Source organism: Thunnus maccoyii, chromosome 16 (assembly GCF_910596095.1).
Source record: "Thunnus maccoyii chromosome 16, fThuMac1.1, whole genome shotgun sequence".
NCBI lineage: Eukaryota > Metazoa > Chordata > Actinopteri > Scombriformes > Scombridae > Thunnus > Thunnus maccoyii.
The window spans coordinates 8131961-8153578 of NC_056548.1; the positions used below are offsets into that span (position 1 = coordinate 8131961).

General features: G+C 38.8%; 2 protein-coding genes and 1 non-coding gene across 8 annotated transcripts; 1 reads left to right on the top strand and 2 right to left on the bottom strand.

Annotated features, from left to right (window-relative positions):
- Positions 1-1409: 1409 nt before the first annotated feature.
- dusp23b (dual specificity phosphatase 23b) lies at positions 1410-8312 on the top strand. Of its 6 annotated transcripts, XM_042437215.1 has the most exons (6): positions 1410-1577; positions 2310-2404; positions 2763-2794; positions 2961-3048; positions 6493-6772; positions 7243-8312. In XM_042437215.1, exons 5-6 carry the CDS (start codon positions 6503-6505, stop codon positions 7426-7428), a joined length of 456 nt encoding a protein of 151 aa, XP_042293149.1. In that variant the 5' UTR covers positions 1410-1577; positions 2310-2404; positions 2763-2794; positions 2961-3048; positions 6493-6502; the 3' UTR covers positions 7429-8312. The 6 variants fall into 6 exon arrangements, with proteins under 6 accessions (XP_042293149.1, XP_042293150.1, XP_042293146.1 ...); XM_042437216.1 differs by lacking the exon at positions 2961-3048; XM_042437212.1 differs by lacking the exons at positions 2763-2794; positions 2961-3048.
- On the bottom strand, positions 2966-3048 carry trnal-cag. The gene has a single exon. It is a non-coding gene; the product is annotated as a tRNA-Leu (tRNA).
- Positions 8313-8322: 10 nt separating the features above from the next.
- Positions 8323-20483, bottom strand: LOC121914077 (afadin). Its single transcript, XM_042437083.1, has 20 exons — positions 19914-20483; positions 17742-17848; positions 17480-17607; positions 17262-17368; positions 16700-17073; positions 16358-16503; positions 15700-15794; positions 15302-15573; positions 14641-14784; positions 12640-12838; positions 12416-12507; positions 12135-12221; positions 11939-12004; positions 11757-11830; positions 10710-10828; positions 10455-10622; positions 10226-10320; positions 9937-10080; positions 8872-9783; positions 8323-8445 (listed from the first exon to the last, which is right to left on the bottom strand). The coding sequence occupies exons 1-20, from the start codon at positions 20083-20085 to the stop codon at positions 8332-8334; spliced, it is 3615 nt and encodes a 1204-aa protein (XP_042293017.1). The 5' UTR covers positions 20086-20483; the 3' UTR covers positions 8323-8331.
- Positions 20484-21618: the final 1135 nt, after the last annotated feature.

The window sequence follows — 21618 nt, forward strand, 5'->3', positions numbered from 1 at the left end:
TTAATTATTGCATGAAATGGACAAACAGTTCTTCTCTATTACCTTTCATGTGGAGATTGTATGAAACGGGAGCAACTTCCATCTGGAAAATGCCCAAAAAATATTAAAATAATAATGATTCAATACGGACTCAACAAGGACATCTGTCAAATACAAATAATACTTTATAATATGGATTTCTGCTGCTGTGGCACTTTCAGATTGGTTCAGATATTTCCTATGTTTATATTTACTTTCATGAAAACAAAAAAAGTTTTAATCTCTATAAATCTTGAGATATTTTTTGTAGTTTTTCTTAAATTTGGAAGAAAAATAAACTCAAAATGTATGATAGTATCACATAAATATTCTATATCTTGCATGTTCCAACACAGTTTGAAGCTGTGATACTTACAATGAAAGAAAGAAATATTCAAACTTTTTTTTTTTTTTAAATCCTTGTAATTCCCCCTTAACAAACAGTATTTGGTATCCTTAAAAACTCTGAGATTTCCTCTACGGTTTAGAATAAAGTTTTCTGGCTTTAAACAATTCTTGGCCACACAGCATGTGTTTGTAGAAAATGATCTAGAAAGGTTTAATCATCAGACGCAGGAAATAATGTGACCTCTACAGGCATTTAAACTGTAGTTTTTTTTGTATGACAGACGTTTATCTGACTTTTTATCTCAGTGGTAGGCAAGTAGCGGTCTGTGGGCCAAATCTGGTCCTCCAGCAAAAACATTTGGCCCCTGAAGAAAGCTGAAGTTTTTTTACTTCCATAGTTTACATCAAAACTTTTGTTATTTTTCACAAATCAACTATGAGTAGACAGCAAATCTATTACATTTGTAGTCTAGCGGTGCAACACAGGAGACATTTTCATATATCAGTCATTTCTGCCATTTTTTTTATTAATATAAGCTAATTCTGTTGTTCCTCACCTAGCAACGGGAAAATGACATTTGCTGTTGGATACAGTCCTAAAAGAAACAGTTTCATCAATCAATTATTTTCTGAAAATAATTAATAGAAATTAAAAAAAAAAACATGCTGCCGAGTTAAAAAATGCTACCACAGCGCAACACGATAGCAGAGTATTTTTCTTTAAAACTGGTTGAATGACTTTACTAAAATAAAAGTGCAATAAATAGTTACGTTTAACCCAGTAAAAAATAATCTTTTTTGAACTTATTTATCAGTGGTAAGGACTCCTTGTGGTGGTTTTCTTATACATAACACACACTGCACGCCATTATAATCTTATTTCTACATTCTGCAGCAAAACCAGTGTGTACATGCAGATATTTACACACTTACAGCTATAAAAACCACAGTGAGTTTTTTTTTAAAGATATTGTCCACCATCATCCACATATAGACCGCTACGTGGCTCATCTCGACAGAGGACCGGCTTCAGTTACAGGACATTAACGTTTGGCGGTCGCCGAGGGCGCCATCTTGTCTGGGGGACGTTGGGCCCTCAAAGGAAAATAAATAAATAAATAAAATGAAAATAATGAAAAGGTCCAAACCTTCAGACACGTAAGGAAGAACAGGGAGAAAATTGGAGGAGGAAAATAAAGCCTAATATCGAGGTATGTCGTGTTATATTAACTTTAAAATGCCGTTTTGTGTGTAACCTTAGACGTTTCATTTGTAGCAGCTAACTAGCTAAGTAGCATTAAAGCTAATGCTAGATAATGATGCTACGATAGCTGCTAGCTAGACTCAGATAACGTTACATATTGAAGGATATGAGACTGAATGACAGGCTAGTAGCGAGCTATCTGGACAACTGCTCCTTCCTACAATGTAAGGCATTGTGCGTAAATTTCACCGACCAATATCAGTGATAATGTCTAACGCCATATCTATAAAAACATAGATTTCTGCACTGGGTTGCATCAGCTATGTGTAAACTGGCATGAGACACTTGGCATCATAGCACATTGTAGTAAGCTGGATCTATATTGAAATATCATATCAATAAATTAGGTCTATACTGGATTACTGTGTTGTAAAATGGCAGCAATTAATGAAAAAATGATGCTATGTGGCAGAAAAAACTTGTGTTTTACCCATCAGTATGGCACCTTAGGGTCATGTGTGTAAATATTTAGTTGGTACCCAGAGTTATGTTGTAACTTATCTCAGTGGTGTAGTTTTATTTTAGTAATAAAACTTACAACTTAGTAATAATTTACATTATAACTAGTCTAAGTTTGGATTTACACACAGCTGGTGCAACAGGCAGCAATTATTTGTCCTGCTCTGCAGCTACATGTTTTTCCTTGTAATAGGCTAATATCTACTCTATAATTGTCTAGATGCACACAGGAAATATCTATATAATATTTGCAGAAGCCTCCAGCTGCTGGAGAAGTTACATCTGATCTCCCATCTACACCACCCTCTGAAGCAGGTAAGTCCAGCCAGATACGATATTTGTGTTCTCTGTGTAATTTTATTATTATTGAATGTTACAGTTACACCTTGTTACTAATTAAATGTAAGTCTTAGTCAAATTAAATTAAGTTTATTTGTGCAGTGCTACTTTATATGCAGTAGCATGACATAAAGGACTTAATGCGGTGGTGTAACAGTATGGATGTACTGCAGCCAGCACTATATCAAGCACTCCAGCTACCTCCAGTGAAACACAGCTGGTAATATTTAACAATTTATTCATAAGTGGGTGGTGATGAGGAAGTACTGGTGGGGTAATGTGGTGGTTAAAATGGTGGTGTGTGTCTGTGTCTGTGTCTGTGTCTGTGTAACAGATAAGAAGAGGAAACTACATCTACATTTGGCAGTAAGAGACTTCAGGGTCATAATGTATATTATGGGATAAAATAAGAAAGTAACCATTGTGTTTTTAGTTAATTGATAAGTATTGTTAATTCTACACAGAATAAACCCACAATAATAATGAGTGTAAGCATAATACAACGTATACAACATTTATGATTATGAAAAAGGTTGATGTCAGAAGTGGGATTCGAACCCACGCCTCCAGGGGAGACTGCGACCTGAACGCAGCGCCTTAGACCGCTCGGCCATCCTGACGTAAGCATATTGTAAACCAGGCTACCTTATAAAGGTTACTATCACATCATGGTGGTTAACTGTTGTGGCAGTTATAACAACTTAAATATATATGCATATATGTTTGTATCATAGCAGAATAAAATGTCCACTCTCAAATAGACAGACAAGGTCGTGTCTAAATGGTAACCCTAGATTTGCGAAACTCTCGCACATGCGCACTTGATTCAGCACAGTAGCGGTTAAGGAGCTGCTTCAAAATATTCTTGTCTCTATCAGCAGTTATCGGCAAGACAGCATCATTTGTCCAACCACTGTTAAAAACAATCATGTTTTATGATGTGAAATCGCTGTGGTTAGGGTCTGGTTAGCTTTAGGCACTTGGTTAGGGTTAGGGAATAGTTATGGTTTGGTTTAAGATGATCACTTGAAACGTGATGTGGGTTCAAGTTACTGCATCCTTAAAGTTTGGCAACCTTTGTCGTCATAGCAACAATAAATACCAAGACAATCATAGTTGTGGATTTTTAAAAAACTGTCCAAACTCGCGGTCGGAAGCGGGAAGCGAACTACAGTCTTCTGGAGCAAGTTACGAGCTAACCAGCCACCCAACCCAAATCTCGCGAGAGTTTCACAAATCTAGGGTTACCACCTAGACACAACCGAATTTTCCTCGACTGTTCTCAGATCAGTAGTAGTACGTGGTAGTGGGACGTTAGTTCATTTTGCATTTTCAACAATGATTTATAATGACAGCTGGCAGGGTCGCAGCACTGCCACAGACTGAGGTAACGCTAGTTAGTTAGTTACCGACGGTCCGGCTCATTCAAACCTGGTAGCGGACAGTAAATGCCGCTTGTCCGTCCTGTTAGGTAACAGTAAGTAGCACCAGCTTGCAGACAAGCGGAACATTCACCTCACATAAAGAAAAACCGGTAAGTTTGCAGACAGTTTACCGGTGAGAGGGAGCATTCGTAACGGCAGTGCTCGTTAAATACACGGTCAATGATTCGCTCGAGTTAAGCGAAAAGCTAACGTCGGCGTCATATTCATGGTAATGTTTGATTTAGCGATCTAACGTACCGAACTGCGAGGTAATTAGCTTAGTTGACACATTAGGTGGAGTCTGGAGAGGCCTGCAGTGTGTTTGATTATGTTGAAATATGTACAGTTAATCCCCCGTTAAGACACTGAACTAGTCTAGCCAGTAACTTATGCTAACAATTAGACACTCCTACAGTGAATGTTTACCTTTCTCACGGGCTCTTAAACTGTTTGACATGTGTTATTCAACATGTTAAACATGTTCATTAATAATGCCAAAGCTAGAGTGTGATACCTGTCCACAGCTGTTTCAATTTTGTGCAATTGTGGAAGAAGTATTCCGTTCCTTTATTTAAGTAAAAGTACCAATACAGAGATGTAAAAATAACCCATTACAAGTAAAAGTCCTGCATGAAAAATCCTTGTTAAGTAAAAGTACATAAGTATTATCAGCTTGATGTAGTTAAAGTATTGCAGTAAAAGTAGTGGTTTGGTCCCTCTGACTGATATATTATTATATATGACATCATTAGATTATTAATACTGAAGCATTAGTGTTAGAGCAGCATGTTACTGTTGTAGCTGCTGCAGGTGGAGCTAGTTTGAACTACTTTATATACAATTAGTTTAGTCCAGTGGTTCCCAACCTAGGGGTCGGGCCCCTCCAAAGAGTCACCAGATAAATTTGAGGGGTCATGAGATGATTATTGGGAGAGGAAAGAAGAAAAAACAAAGTTCTGATACACAAATCTGGTTTCAGTTTTTGGACTTTTCCTCTAATCTTTGAAATATTGGATCATTTGAACATTTATTGAAATTAAACCATGTGAGAAGTTAAGAGGAAAAATCGCTATTTGGTGGAGCCGTTAACAACTCATAGACATCTGAAATGTGACCCCGACTACACACTGCTTTTTGTAAGGCATCAAAAGCCAAAAAGGTTGGAAACCACTGGTTTTATCTTTAACAATGTGTTGTATTTTAAAAGCTTGTTATATTATCCATTATGTCAAATCTACATCTGAAAAGTAACTAAAGCTGTCAAATAAATGTAGTGGAGTAGAAAATACAATATTTCCCTCTGAAATGTAGCAGAGTGAAGCTATACAAAGTAGCATCAAATGTAAATACTCATCTAAAGTACAAGTACCTCAGAATTGTACTTGAGTAAATGTACTTAGTTACTTTACACCACTGCCTACATGGATAAGTATTATAAGTTAACTTTTTACATCCATGACAGCCTGCTGCTGCTTTCTTCTTCTTCTGTGGGGTTTTACAGCTGTTGGCGTCCTTCGTGTTGCACTACTGCCACCTTCTGGTTATAGTCCTGGTCAGTGTCTCTTTATTCTATATCTGTTTAATTAGTCCAGTTGTCCTAAAAAAAAATTCAAAAACAGCTGCTTTCTGTGCTCCCCATATACTTCCATACTACTTCTTCATACTGATTTCTAATCATCATAATTACTGTAATTGTGTAACCATTTCTAGTCTTTTCTCCGTGTATTTCCTGCATGATATGATGACATGTTACAGTCTCTGCCTACTGACGCTACTCTCAGTGGCCTGTGGGATGTTTTTCTATAATGAAAAGTGTGCTGTTCAGATTATTGTCTGATTCTGTACATCGTGACTTGCTCTTTCCTGCTCATTCTACTGCTGTATTTCACATCTGTCAACATATCAACTTCAGGACCTCTGATTAAACTAATAATAATGCCATCCTGGTTGTCCTTTGACATTAACATCTCCCAGTGTCTCAAATCAAGGAGGAAACAAAAGCAAATTAAATCTGGTAGCGTCATCCTGCCTTGGTCTTCTCAAATGATAATTGGTAACCACCTTAAACTTTTCTCGTATAACAAGATCAGTGTCTGGTAATTACAAGGGAAGATCTTATAATTATGACTTACCATAATAATAATCATCATTATGAGATTGTTTTCTTGTAATTATGAAATGCAAAGTCATAATCATGAGATAAGACGTCCCTCCCTTTTTTTTCTCTGGTGAACATAATGAGCCAGAGAGAGAGTGAATGTCTTTAATATATATTTTCATGTCAAGTTTTCACTACTTTAGTCTGTTTTATCATAAGTAGGGCCGCAACTAACGATTATTTTTTATTATCAATTCATCTGTCGATTATTTTCTCGATTATTGGATTAGATTCTTGGTCCATAAAATGTCAATCACTGTTTCCCTAAAGCCCAAAATATTCTGCTTACTGTCGTAGAGGGCTAAAGAATCCAGAAAACATTCACATTTGAGAAGCTGGAATCAAAGAATTTGGACTATGATTATTTTAATATTTGGCAATTATTCAATAAATCGTTGCAGCTCTAATCATTAAAAAGCATATAGTGATTCTTTATGAAGTGGTGTTTTCAATAAAATGTGACTTGGCTTCTCTCTCCTCAGTTGGACAAACATGGCCTCCACTCCTCCGCACAACTTCTCCTGGGTTGAACCAGGCAAACTGGCTGGACTGGCGTTTCCCAGGATGACTTCAGAGTACCAGTATCTGCTGGACAACGGTATCAAACATCTGGTTTGCCTGTGCGAGAGGAAACCACCTTATTATGACACGTGTCCAGAACTACAGCTGCACCACATCAAGATAGCTGACTTCACTCCTCCTTCACCGGGTCAGATTGACAGATTCCTCTCTGTCGTGGAAGAAGCCAACTCCAAGGGGGAGGTAAGATCTCAGATGGCTGATGGACTGCGCTTGATTGGTGCTTATTCTTATAAAATACTTTAAGGACTCTCCAGGGCGTAGTTTTGTGTTCTGGCTTTCAGGCCACAGTATTGTAACTTAAACCCTTTGGCATCAAGTTTATTTGAATTTATCTGAGTCTCTGGGCTGATTGTCCAACTGGAAAAGAAAAACAGTCTTTCACAACCTTTCAGCTCCTCCAAAGTGCCTGAATCAAAAAGGAGTCAGGAAAAAGACTTAAATAGTCTTTGTCAGCATACAGGATTGCACTATGCTGGCATTTATTTTTGCAAAGGGGCTTCAGTTGTTCTCAGACTGGGCCAGTATGTCTGATTTTGTTTAGATATAAACCAGTTCTTGCCAAATAAAAAGCTAATACCCCGACAGAAACTGATTCAGGATGTGTGCTGTGTTCCAGATGATTGAACAAAATACATATTGTTCCTCTTTAGGGTGTAGGAGTTCACTGCATGCACGGCCATGGGAGGACAGGGACCATGCTGGCGTGCTACCTGGTGAAGACGAGGAAGATATCGGGGATCGACGCCATCAATGAGATCCGCAGACTACGGCGAGGCTCGATCGAAACTCACGAACAAGAGAAAGCGGTGGTGCAGTTTTATCAGCGCACGAAGTAGCTTTTACAGAGGCAGTAAGATAACAGCTCTGCGTCTGTTACTGTAATGATTATTACAGTTAACAAGCATAAAATAAGTGGAAGAAGTGCCTCAATTATAGTCCTACATCAAACCTTTTATTATTTAGTGATGGGAAAATACAGTAAAGACTTTAAACAGGTGATAAAACAACAATATAAAATTTTACTAGGTCAAACATTTCTAAAGACAATAGTGACACAAGCTACCTTTTTACACTGAATACTGTCATCTTGCTAGCGCATCATCTGACATGTTATTTTTCTTTATATAGACATGTCTGAGGTTTCTGTTTACAAGGCCTTGACCTTCATTTATGCACTGGACGCAAGAGAAAAGAGACGCTGTCGTTCCTTGAACGGGAGCTTTTCAGGGGCTGGCGCTCTCTTGATTTTCTCCTCCTGGTTTCTGTAAATAAACACTGGTATTAGCAGAAATACTTTGGTATTTATGGGGACAAAAACAATAGCTTATTCTGTTTTAAAATATATTTATAGAGTGTAGTCTGCAGCTTTATTTTACTCAGGGATTTCTTTCAGTCACTTTAAAAGTAATTTAAAAATAAAAAAAATTACATTACTATACTGTAATTGCTCACTGTTTTAGCTTGTTTTAATAGTACACAAGTGTATACTGACGTTTCAGTGACATTAAGTCATCACGAGAAGAAATACTGCATAAAAATTTCAGTTGCTTGTTAGATTTAATTTCAATATCATGCTTAAAGTGGCCAAAAAGTTCAAACTCACTCTTTTGATGCCATGTTGTTACCGTCTTGAGTCCGTCCAATCGGTCTTTGATCTGCCAAAAACATTGAAATGTTGCAATTGAAAATAAAATACGATGTCTGATGAAGAGCACCGACAGCTAAATGTTTCACTGTCTTTAATGCATCAACCAGTAATTACCTGTTTTTGCCTTTTCTTCCTTTTGGGAGAGAAGACTTCCTGTCTGCTCTTTCAATTCGCTGCTCACTTTTCCTTCAGAACTTCTCTTGTTCTACAGGTGGAAAATAAATTATTCCATACAGTATATATTATTTGTACTTTTTTAAAATATAATCTTTATTCAAGTGACTCAGAGTAGCAGTGGAGTAAATTGCAGATACATTTCTATAATCTTAGTATTCATACAATATATTTGGTAGGGATGCCAAAAAAATCCTGGATTGTGTACTTTAAAATCTCTTTAATCAATATATCACATATTGATAATTCCCAGAATTTATCTTGTAATGAAATGTTTGTTAATCTACTTCAGGTAGTAATTTCCTACATTTCCCAGAATGCCTTTTGGCTCACACCCTCAGAAATAACAAAACGAACCCAAATTGCAAAGTCCATTAACAATAGCTGTTTTTCTGAACTGGGTTTACATGCTTTAGGGTGGACTTTCCCTTAAACTGAGGCCTGTGTTGTGCTTCACCTGTACTCTTTTCTCCAGCTGCTGTATCATCATCATCATGTCCAAATCCTCGTCTTCCTCCTCATCCTCTCCTCTCTGCTGAACTTCCTGCAGCCTCTTCTGAAACTGCCACTCCAGGCTGAGCTTGCGGAGTCGGTCGTTCTCCTCTGCCGTGCGCTTCTCTTTAGCCTGAAGCTCTTGCACTTCCTGCTCCAGGAGCTCCACCACCTGAAGCCTCTGCTGCTTCTCCAGTTTCTCCTGGGCCTCCCTCCTCCATGGATCAGACAGCTCCTGGAGGTCCTTTTGCCTCATGGGACCTGTTCCCTGCTTCTGTTGAGTAGGAGGTTCTTGGAAGGAGACGTGTTTTGTCGGAGTGATGCTCACTTGTGGTTTTGCTGCTTGACCCCCGTGTGTGCCGGGTCGTTGCTGCTGTGTTAGAAGTGAGGGCTGAGGTAGCTTCTTAGTTGCAGAAATGGGACATGCATAAATCTCATACGCTTGGGTTTGAGGACTCTGTTTTTGCCCCGCCTGACTTGTTTGTCCATGTACTTTAAGCGTTTGACTCTTCTTCACCGCCAGCAAAGAGGAACTCTGCTGGAAGGTGGTGAGAGGAGGATTTGACTGCGCGCTCGCCGCTCTGGTCACAGGGATGTCTATGCGTATTGAAGGTTGGATCGAAGGTGTAGGTGTTGGATGTTGTGAAAAGGGAGTTCTCCAGACTCCGGCGCCACTTGTGCGAGTTTCCTGCTGTCGTTTTGTGGGAGAGCTGTTATCAGAAAGTATGTCATGAGAGGAGTAGCTCGGGCGCATTGGGAAGGACGAATAGTGGCTCATGGTTTGCTTTGCACTCTGGTCCTGCCACATATTCTGCCTTTTGTCCAGCAGGGGGCCTCCGTTGTCCACACACAAGTTCTCCTGTGAGAGAGCCTGACGCTAGAGGGGGGAAGTAGAGATTTTTGTTGAATTTACCTATTTGTATTTATCATTTTACAAACAATATATAGATTTTTCTCTGTTTGCTGCTCAGTAAATAGAACATATGATGATGTATAGCATTTTTTGTGCCAGAAGGACATTAAACCTTACCATAAAGGTCCTCTTATCACTGGAGTTCTGTCCATCTAAAGGCCTTAAAGACACTTTAAACATTTGCTGTGGTCGACTGGATGCAGATATGTTCTTATCCTGGGATTTTGGATTCGGAAGAGTCAAGTATTCCCTGTGAAATGTCTTAAAACAGACATGAAAAGTGAACAAAATTGGTCCTTTAGTGACATAAAATAATTCAAAGTAGTACATGTATTATTATTTGGTGACTGAGTGATTTCAGCATCTTAGCAAGAAATTAGATGTTGAAATGTTAGAAAAATCTCACATCAGTGCAAAGGTTGATAGTGGAAACAGCAGCAATGTTGTTCCCTCTCACAACTGGGTCAACAGGTTCAGCTTCATCCTCGAGGGCAAAGTGTGCTGAAATAAGGAGAAAAAAAACATATTCTAAAAATACTTCTTCTTCTGACTCATCCTTGAGTGTTAAACATATTTCTGAGTTAGACATTTATGTGCCCAGCAGCAATAAGTGATCGAAATAGAAGTGCACCCACTGGTCATGTTGGGGTTGGACCGATAAAGCTCTCTGTTCCGCTGCATTATCTGGTCTTTCTTTCTTCTGCTGCTTCCATGCAGACTCTCCAGCTGCTCTGAATGACCAGGATCCAGAACGCTGTGCAGCATGAGTGCATTACTGTTTGGCTTAGCATGGCTTTTATCACCTTGTGAAGTGAGAAAAGGTCTTAATTAAGGTAACGAGGTGCAGAAAGTCCAAAAAAAAAAAAAAAAAAGCAACAGTGTGTATTTACCTGCAGTCCTTTCAGGAGTTGGTTCGTTCAGCAGAGCCCCGAGGCCGTGATAGCTCGCTCCAAACTTTGCAACCTGTAAGGTCACAACGGGGCCGGTTTGCACCATGATAGCTGCTGCCCTGAATAAATATAACATGAATATGGTCATTAGTCTGTTAGCAAACTTTCATCTTTATTCTGAAACTGAGGGGAGACTGTGTAGCCTCATGCTTTTCATTAGGTTATCTTAGTTTAAATCTATGACTGAAACATTGAAATCTTTCAAGTTTTACAAGTAAAGATTAAACCGCTATCAACCCGCTACCAGTTAGCTACCTGTAACTGTTTCATATTATCTGGGAAAACTTGATGTCTGGTTAGTTTTTGGATATCTACATAATACTGTTCCCCCAAACACATTCAGTTGTGTCACTTTTATTTTATGACATTATGTGCTCTGTGAAGCTGCAGTAAGGCACAAGGCTGCTTTGAGCCTAATGCTAATGTCAGCATGCTAATTACTGCACTTAAAAAGTACTGATTTAGTATTGCACTCCTATATAACATTGTCAAACTCAGGATAGACAGATCAAAAAAAAAACAGATCACAATCGGCAGCAGAACAAGTGATATCTTTTTTATTTCATGCATTCTTCTTCCTTGTTAAAACCTGGTGCCTACATTACCCAAAATGCCGATCTCGGTCAGAGATCTGGGTGTGTTATGCTAGTAGCAGCTAATGTAGCCTCGAGTAGCAGAAATGAAAGTTATTTCTAACTTCACAACCAGACTTTTTATTTTTATTTTCAAATTTGTAGTCTTCAGCCCCAACTGATGTTGCATCTGAGATAAATTATCAAACCCTCTGGAGCCACAAAAGGCTTGAAGTATTGATTAAAAATAATATTGATTTGATGACAGCGACAGAGAATCACTAAATTCATTATAACTCATCTTGGGGCAACATGAATGTCAAAATTCATCCAATGGTTGTTGAGATATTTCTTTCTAGATCAAAGTGGCTGAAAACAAACTTTTCTCTTCTATCGGTAGATTAGACTGTTATACCTTTCTTGGCTGAGGCCGACCAGGCTTCGACCGTCCACACTCAGCAGCTGATCCCCAGCTGTTAACTTGCCATTCTGCACACAGTGGAGACAAGAGATTTTCTCCATTATTTCAAACTTTCCCTGTGAAATCATTCTGTATGTTTTCCATGTCAACTTCAGCTGAATCAAAATAGATCTCACCATTTCAGCTGGTCCTCCCCTGACAATAGATTTGATATAAATCCCGAGATTATCTTGCCCTGCTCCCTGTGGCGAAATCAGAGGGAAGATGTTAATTAGCTGAGACATTTAGCACACAGTTCTGGTGTTTGAACAGTTACGGTTAATGAACACATCACAATTGGGAAAAATATTTTGGCAGAACTGATGCAGTCACCTTGGCAGCCACAATGCTGACCCCCATCCCACTGTTGAGAGGTTTCTTCAGTGTGATAGTCACAATCTCTGGCTCTCTCTGTACTGCCTAATGAAATAAACAAAAATAAAACAGATGAATCCTGCGTAAATGCTTGACGTTATCTAGAAATTAAATTATTTTTCAGCCCATTTGGGATCATAGAAGGCAAGTTTATTTGTATAGCACATTTCATACACAAAGGCAATTCAAATTGCTTTAAATGACGTATTATAAACATTGAAAGAGAAGCTTCTGTTTACCATGTATGTAGTTCCTGCAGAGGAAGTCGACTCACTAAAGTAAACAGTCCAGTCGCCTTTGGAGTTCGGTTGGGAAGTTAAAGAGCAGAGACCTGAAAGAAAAGGATGTCATATAATAATATTATCGGGCAAACAGCCCATTTTAGGTGGATATACTATATCTCTGCTATATGATTGTTATATTTTGACTTGTTGCAAATGTCATGATACTCTGAGTCCAATACCTTTCCGGTAAATTGGCTCCAAAAATTCCCTAAACCCTGGGGGGATCCCTCTCACAGTGTCACAGGAGTATCCTCCCTCCGGCAGCAGGAAGGGCAGGTGGAGGTCGAGGCTCTCCTGCAGCTGGATGTCCCGTCCTTCGCTCCGAATCAGGTTATCTGCAGAGGCCTCTGCGGCCGTCACTACGGCATTGATTAAATCCTTGAGCAAGGACGACAAGTGAATCAAGACAGCGGAAATATTTCAGGAAAAGGTCGTCGTAGAGTATAGATTGGCATTTATCACTCTGTGACAAGGCTTCAGGGAAGAGACATCTAATCTGCCTGCTGTGAGCTGAGCAAAATACTGTAGTTGACACTGACCTTTGACCTCACTGAAGAGGGACAGAATATACAAGTAATGTCATAATAAGACACCATAATGACAAGCTAAGTTATTGCTGCTGACATTGATAATGTGAGTTTGTGTTTTGGCTTTAACTGTCAGTTGGTGTTTACATTAAGCTAAGTAGTAGCACAATGCTAGCAAGACTCTCCTGCTCTGTTGTGGTTGATAACTCTGCGTCTGCTGGACCCTACTGTTTTTTTGTCGTTGTTGTTGTTTTGTTTTCTGAGAATATTTCAAAAAGACAAAGGACAAAAAAAGTAATTATAAAAGTAAAACAAATACAGTACAACCCAAACTATGTCATATTATCCCTTTAACCGCACCCACACCAACCCTCCCTTCAAACTCCTCCGAGCAAAACAACACAAACAGCTGGTAACAAAAAGTAAGAATTCATAGCATATTAACACTTCAGAAACTAGAAAATAATCAACTAACATAGAAACACAAGATAAAAAAAGAAAGACAAAGGACAAGAAGACAAAAAAAAAACACCAACATACACATACATAACCCTGTACATACAGTGTTTATATGCATGGACCCTGCCAGTTGCTGTCATTTACTTATGTGCAGTGTTTGCACTGGAGTTGATTTTATTGAAGTGGTTGAGTCCCAGTTTGTGTGCTTCACATGTTTTATCATTAGGTTACATGCTAACCACAGAAGTAGAGTCCATTTTTCTGACAATATTTGACTCCTCAAAGACTCTTCTAAAAGATTTTTACCCCTTTTCCCAAGTTGAGACTCTGCCTCCTAATCCAAACATAGACAGCAGTCGGCTATCTCCTTGCTTTAAGAAAAATATAAACACATTATTGTGTAGTAAAATATAAATGGACAAATATAACTGATTATAAAATGTCACCAACAATGTTCAAAACTGTAAGTGTTGTTGAATCACTCTAGGTTTTTCTAAGATTGTTTTGGACTCAAGTAAACACACGAGGAGCGTAATGGGACTAATTTGGCTCTTGTATTATGATGCTTTAATGGTGTTGATATTCATAGTGGTGAAATATGAATGCTGATGTTTGAGTATGAGTGTAATGGGCTGAATGGGCTGCGTTAGTGGCACATTTCTCCCTCGGTTGTTGCAGTTATTTTAGGGTTCTGTCACATTATCGCAAACCCAGGCTCTAATAGAGGGTAATATTGTATATGACTGTTGTTTTGCACACAATTTATTCACATGATTATTTCCCTGTAATATTTGCTGAATGGGAAAGTTGACATGGCCGTTGTCACACATTGGTAGAGATAGATATTCACATTTTCTCCACACATATTCATATTCAGCAACGCATTAGAGAAATGTTTCACTCAGAGGCACAATGGGGTTTTGTGAAAGCTTGCTTTACTATTCTTCATATATTATTCATCATCATATTCATTATTGTTAATTATTCATATTATTAAATCTACACCGCTGAGCTCCTGGTCTGTGGTTTAGGCCGCTGGTACACTCAACCGGAACAACCTTATATCTGTGTTCTGGTCATCAATACCAAATATCATAAATATTGACACTGTGCAGGCTGATGCTTCATAGTTTCAGTACAAACGGGGAAAACAACAGAATCGTGAGAGTAGAAGAAGAGACGGAGAGTACTCACAGGGGGGATGTGAGGCTCATTGGTTGCATAGAGGTAGCCGGCTAGCAACGTCTGCAGCTGCAGTGAATTCAACTTGAAACAGGTATTCTGGATGTCCTTCGCATCTTGCATTGAGTACTTTTTCATGGTCAGGAGCATGGTTGCCTAGAAACAGCCAGGCAACGCTATTTTAACAGCTTTGCACCCACTGAAATATGTGTCCTGACACTGTAAACAAAAGCTGCGGTGAAAACGGCAAAGCAACAGTTCAGAAATAAATGATCTCAAAGATAAGATCATAAATTAAATGTAGAGAATGATGCCCACTGACGCCCTCTTGACATTTTTAGTGTTCATTCAATTTTGGGCTGATATTCACTATATTTAAATATGACAATTGTTCTGCCCCCAAAAATAAAAGGTACTATACTCAGTATTTCTCCCTAAATCTGTCTTTCCTCAGTGGAAAATGCTCTAAAACACCATAAATTTTTCACCTTCTACATTATTTAATCATCATTTACCGTAGAGTATGAATGAAACTTAACTGCTAAACAAAAAAAAGAGAAAATGTGTAAAGAAAAGAACATTTGGTCATGTTCTACACAGTTTTTAGAAGACACTGCACTGATATTTCATAAAATTACCCATATTCAGACATGTAGTGGAGGGAGGTACAGACCTGGATGATGTGTCCCAGGTGGCAGTCGGCAGCCAGCTCCAGGCCCTGCCTCTCCGCCCAGGCTTCGATGGCGGTCAGCCTCTGGCGGAGAGCTGCTCCCCAGTAGTGGGAGCGCAGGCCCGGAGTGTCGGCCTCTGGGCTCATGAGCTGGTTGAAGAGCCAGGCGCTGATGAAATGGAAGAGCTGGGAGAAGAGCTGGATGGTGAGGGCGGGGTTGACCCGACAGCGGCGTAACAGAGACATGGTGTTCATCAAGGTGTTCAGCACCAGCTCTGTCACCGGCAACACAGACAGCCAAAACATCAGGATAGCGTTTGATAAAAATGTCTCACAACATGACAACTCTTCCGTGGTTGTTGAATTATTGATTTAGTACTTGTAAATCAATAAGTGTTTACCTATACCCGCCGGCAGTGGGCCATGTTGCTCTGGATCAATCAAAAAAGTTGGCAAATGCTTTCTCAACTCATTCTGTAGACACTGTATCAGGCAACTTAGGGAAATAAAACACATAAAAACAATCAGTCAATTAATCGCTAACCATTTTTATAATCAATTAATCATGGGGGCCATTTTTTTAAGAAAAAATGTCTAAATTCTCTTATTCCAGCTCCTCAAATGTAAATATTTTCTGTTTTCTTCTATGATAGCAAACTAAACATCTTATTGACCGTTGGTTGGGACAAAAGAAGTCATTTGAGGACACCTTGGGCTTTAGGAAATATTGATCAACATTTTTCACCTTTTTGGGCATATTATAGACCAAACAACAAATCGAAACTTAAAATCTGTGAGAATATGTACACTCTGGAGGCCCTTAGGTAGCAAGACACGTAAGTCTCTATTTTGATCGGGGTGTTCAGGTTTGTTATTGCAGTTGGAAAGAATCTGTTTGTAAAGCTGGTTGTTTTAGTGGATAGTGACCTGTAGCACCTTCAACAGCTGAAAAAGGCAATGAGCAGAGTGAGAGGGGTTTGTAATACAGTGATCATGGCCTTTAGATGATATGTTGGTGAGTACGTGCTGTCTATGCTCTTTAAAATCTGTCATCTTTACCTGTAAGCTTTGTGCACCAGGTGGGACAGGTCCAGCTGACTTTGCTGGGTGAGCGGGCCGAGGTCCTTGTCGTGCTTGAGGAAGTTCAGCAGCTCGGAGGAGTTGGCCATCCAGAAGGCAAGAGCGCCGGCGATGGCCTGCTGCCTCTGAAAGGCAAAGGTAGACACAGAAGATGGCAGACGTGACTTCACAGTACTTTATGTCCATGCACAGGTGTTCAGTTTTTGCAGTCATAGTTAGCTGATGTTAATTGTGATTGTTGGTGTCACTTATTTTAAAACATTTATTCAATTTCATCTGTGCAAATGAAACATGAACAATAAGGGGGTTTCATAGACTTGCCTGGATGACCTTCCCTGTCATGGCCACCATTTTGTTAGCGATCGAGGTTACGCTGTGTGTCTTTCCTGACGGTGGGGAGCCCCACCGTTGCAGAGCGAAGCGCCCCACGGCATAGAGGATGTACGCAGGTGACAGCTTGAAATGAACTGTGGAGCTGTTGGTGTAATTTATGACTGCAGACAGGAAGGCTTCCTCCGCTGAAATGTAGAAGACACCAGCAGGGGGCAGGAGGACGTTATGAGAAGGAAGGTCACTGAGCTCACAACTGACAAAGTATTTAATTTCATACTCACAGTTATCACAGAATTTAATTCCAAGTGGTAATCCAGGCTGATCTAAAAAGTCAGGATGAAGACTTCCTGTGTGTTTTACTCCTGAAAATAGTCATATAAGGAATGTAAAAGCAATAACATGCAGCAATCCTGATTATATTATATAACATAGACTTCATTGAGTGGTCACCTCATGGCAACATGTTAAATATGCCTGTATTATATGCATAGAAAGCACAAGGTCATGCTACTATACTGCTCTATTTTTCTACAATTTGCAGATTACTCACCAGGGTCAGCCTGACTCTGTTGTTGCTTTTTGTATTCTGTGCTCCACTTTTTTGTCTCAGGGTTAGACACACAAATGTTGGTGTTGTTCAGTGGCTTTTCAGTTGACCTGGATATTTGTTTGAAGGGTGGGATGTTATTCTAATGGTTAGGGAGGCCTGAGGCCAGCAGGCTAAAAGAAAAAGAAAAAAAACTGATAGTGAACAATGAAACATTTTACCCGTTCTCGTCTCCTGTAGCCTCGTCAGTAGCTTTAATTGTATTCTTCTCTTTCTTCTTTTCTTTTCTTGACAGTGTCCTCTTGAAGTTTTGAATCACGCCTCCCTTTTCCTTCTCGTGGCAGTTTTCCTTTATTGTTCAACACGCATAAAAAAGGGAGTGAAGGGAACATATGTCTGTCAAATAACGATTGTAAAACAGCGCATCACTTTATAATTTAGATTTCGATCAATTTTGAGTACAATACAGCAGGTTGAGGATACCTCCAAACTCTCCTTGTCCTTCTTGAGTACAAAACGTCCTTCTCTGTTGTCGGAGTTCCAGTTTAATTGTACAACCAAAGGTCTCTCATCCAGATCCAATTTACGTTCTTATTTCACATATAAAACACAGAAAAATGGTCAGAGCATGTTTTTAAATCAATGAAATCACTATGACAACGTGTAGCTCTAAATCCTGGACAGATAATGGAACAGTTGGACTAAGTGAAATCACATAAACAGTTTAAATGAGCAGTGGCTCCTGCAGGATCTCTCAGTATGTGTTTGACACACATAGTTTATATTATAGTATAGTAGACACACATAGTTATACATAGGCTCTGATTATTTTCGTTGTTGATTAATCTGCAAAATACTTTGTCGATTAATTGATTGTTTGGTCTTTAAAATGACAGAAAAAAGTGAAGAATGCCTGTTTAATGTTCGCTGTGATGTCTTCAAATGTCTTGTTTTGTCTGAACAGTTATTCAGATACAATATGGCAAACTGAGGCAGGAAATATTCACATTTGAGAGGCTGGAAACAGCAACTTTTTGTGCCAATTTGCTTGAAAAATAACTTCAACAATGAATCAAATCAAACAAAAACCATCAAAATTGTTGCCAATGAATTTTCTGTCAAACAACTAATCAATTAAAGGCACTCTTTGGAGTTTTTGACCACTGGTGGCGCTATAGAGCAGTTTCATGCTATTCTGCTGATTGACAGAAACATAAACATGCCAGAAAATGCAGAGAAGAAGAAGAAGACTGCAAACATGTATGTAAACAATACACGTTTGAAAATATTAAAATAAAACAGTTGAATGAAATGTACTCAATTCACTCAGAATCACTCATTTGTGAGGCGTCAACACAAAGGGCCTTATTTTAACGATCTAAAGTGCATGGTCTGAAGCGCATGGAGCAAGTGCATTAAGGGTGTGTCCAAATCCACTTTTGGTATTTTAACAGCGGAAAAATGGTCGCTGTGCCAGGCACATGGTTCAGAGGGGTTGTCCGCTGTCTCTTAATTAATCATAGGTGTGTTTTCAGCGTAACATGCAATAAACCAATCAGAGTGTCATCTCCCATTCCCTTTAAAAGTGCGCGGTGCCCTTGCAACTTGGCGGATTGCTATTATGATGGCGCATTTGCCAAGTAGAGAGAAGGAGGAGGAAACAGATCTGCTCGTGCGCAAAGTGAAATCTGACCACTTTACTCTCAAAAATGTTAAAGAATATTTGTTAAATATTGTTCAAAAATTAAATCATTAATTTTAATCACGTAAAGAATCATTAACACAGTAATCAGGACTTGATCAGCTCTCCAAGGTGCTGATCCTGCTGCTGGCAGCAGCTAGAAGCTGTCCAGATTTATTTCCTTCGTTAGTTCAATAATTGTTTTCACCTCATTTATTTCCTCATGTATTGATGAAGCAGGAAAGTCGATCTGTGTCTGATCCATTGTTGTCCGTCTGTTTAAATACCAATGGTGTATTGTCACGATTTGGTCAAATAATTAGACAACTTTATCCGTCATTACTGTGATTAGTTAATTCTGATAAATATTATGACTAAACAAAATGTTGATATACACAATAATAACCTTTCACATTATAATCCTTTTATTTGTCATCTTTTGCATGTCTGTGCGCTGCTGCACATCCGTGCGTGTGTAAAAAGCAGAGTGCATGCGCGTTGTGCACCGACCTATGTAGCCACATATTACTGTCTTGATAACGTCCTTAAAACAGTGAAACACTGCACCGTTGACTTCAGACCAGGTTTTTGTTGGTCAGTAGTGCAATCGCTCTCTACCGCCTCAAGATAGCAATGTGCCAACAATGCTCCTGACCACACCTCAAGACCAACACGCCCATGGGTGCAAGTGCATTTGCTATTTAAAAAACGTGGGCGCTGGACGGGAAAATGACAACTGCGTCTGTCTTAAACTAAGAAAGACACTTTGCGCCTGGCGTAAGATAGGGCCCCATGCGTTTTGGTGAGAAACAGTAAACATAACTTTGTTTGTTTACAAGAAAACAATAAAAATAGTTTCATCTTTACATAAATCACAATAATGACATATTGCTTTTAACAATATACAGTATGTGAATTTTCAGTCACGACACAGAGACAAAGAAGCAGCTACTTTACTGGAGTCCAGTTCTTACCCTTACTGGTGTGGATCTCATACAGACAGTAACAAGTTGACAGCATTTTCAAATCAGGCCTGAATTTCTCTGAAAGAGTTTCAATAACCTCGCGAGTGGAAGAGCTGCTGCAAACACGCAGACACTTTGTGGCGACATTGTCTCCAACGTGATCTTCAAAGTAGAAACGCATCACGCCATGAAACTCCAGGTTCTGACGGGAAACAGAAAACAGTTTTATATTATTATATTTTCAACCTTTTATAAAGTGCGCTGAGACCATATTGTTGAAAAGGTTTCGATAATATGAAGGCCAGTCTTCTGTTAATGATCAGGAATTTAAACAGCTTTTAAAATGTTGATCTTAAATGATACCAGGAAATATAAATTATAATCCATTAAACCTTGTGCAGTTGAAAGCTTTGTTGGCCTTCTCTTATCATTCTTGTGTTTAACATCTCAACAAACATTCACTGAAACTGGAAAACAGTGATGTGGTTTGTAGTCACCCCATCATGAGACTTTCAGTTGGGGCTGAACAATGTCGTGGAAATTGTTCATTGTCGCTCAAGAACCACACAGAAACATAAAGGAAGTATTAAACATTGTTGAAGCAGTTGTAGACACTGTACAATCCATCACACCATCAATAACTATTATACAAATGTCCAAACACAAGAACACAGAACAAAAATACAATTATCTTGTATTTTTGGAGAGAAAGCGTGTTGATCAGACAGCCCTTTCTCTAGAGATTGTGAACCCAAATCAGACAGATTTATACCTCTCTAGAAGAAAAGCTAAAAAAAAAAAACAGTCACGTCCCTAAATGGACACTTCCACAAGCTGTTACACCTTCTTACAAATAAGTATGGTCATACAATAATCACACAGAGACCTTGTGGTAAATCAATAACTTAAAAACAAAGACGTCCTTCAACTTTAGCTTGTCCAGGTACCTCATGATCCACACAGTCTCTAAACACAGTAGCCTTAAGATAAATATATCTCTAACTAACCCCAGAGGTCAGCAAACAATCTTCAGATAGAAATAAGTTCAAGAGTTCAACTAGCTGAGGAGTAAGATTTCTTCACCGACATGTGTACCGGTATGACAATGACATTACATCACATTCAGTTGAAAACAAACATTGACCCCTTAGTTTGAAAGCAACATTTGTGACATATATACAAAAGATTTATAAAATGATAAGCTATTATTCAGTTTTCTCTCACAACATACAGTAAATATGCAATCTGATTGTTACTTAAGAGGGAAATTAGTGACAGTGCAGCATTTAAGTCAAGACTTAAAGGTATGTAGTTTAATTACCAAAGCCAGTCTAAACTTTGTTGAGGTCCTACATAGGGTGCCTCAGCATGCTTCACCCCACCAACTCCAGAAAACCAGAAAAAAACTGTACTTCAGTGCGTTATAAGTATTTCATGCTATTATAGGTGATAGTGAAGGAGAAAACCAGAGGAAACTTCTATAGAGTACTTCAAAGTTAACAACATTTTTTTCTCCAAAGCAAATGATAAGCAGTTGTCAAATAAAGTTTGCAACACAACGCTACAACACACCTGATAGTACAGTTCTATAATATGTTATAGATAAAATATGTAATAATCTAATAATCACATGAGTTGATAGATTAATATACATGTATAAGGTATCAGAAAATATAAGAACTTGTGACAATATTAATCTATAAACATGTCCGAT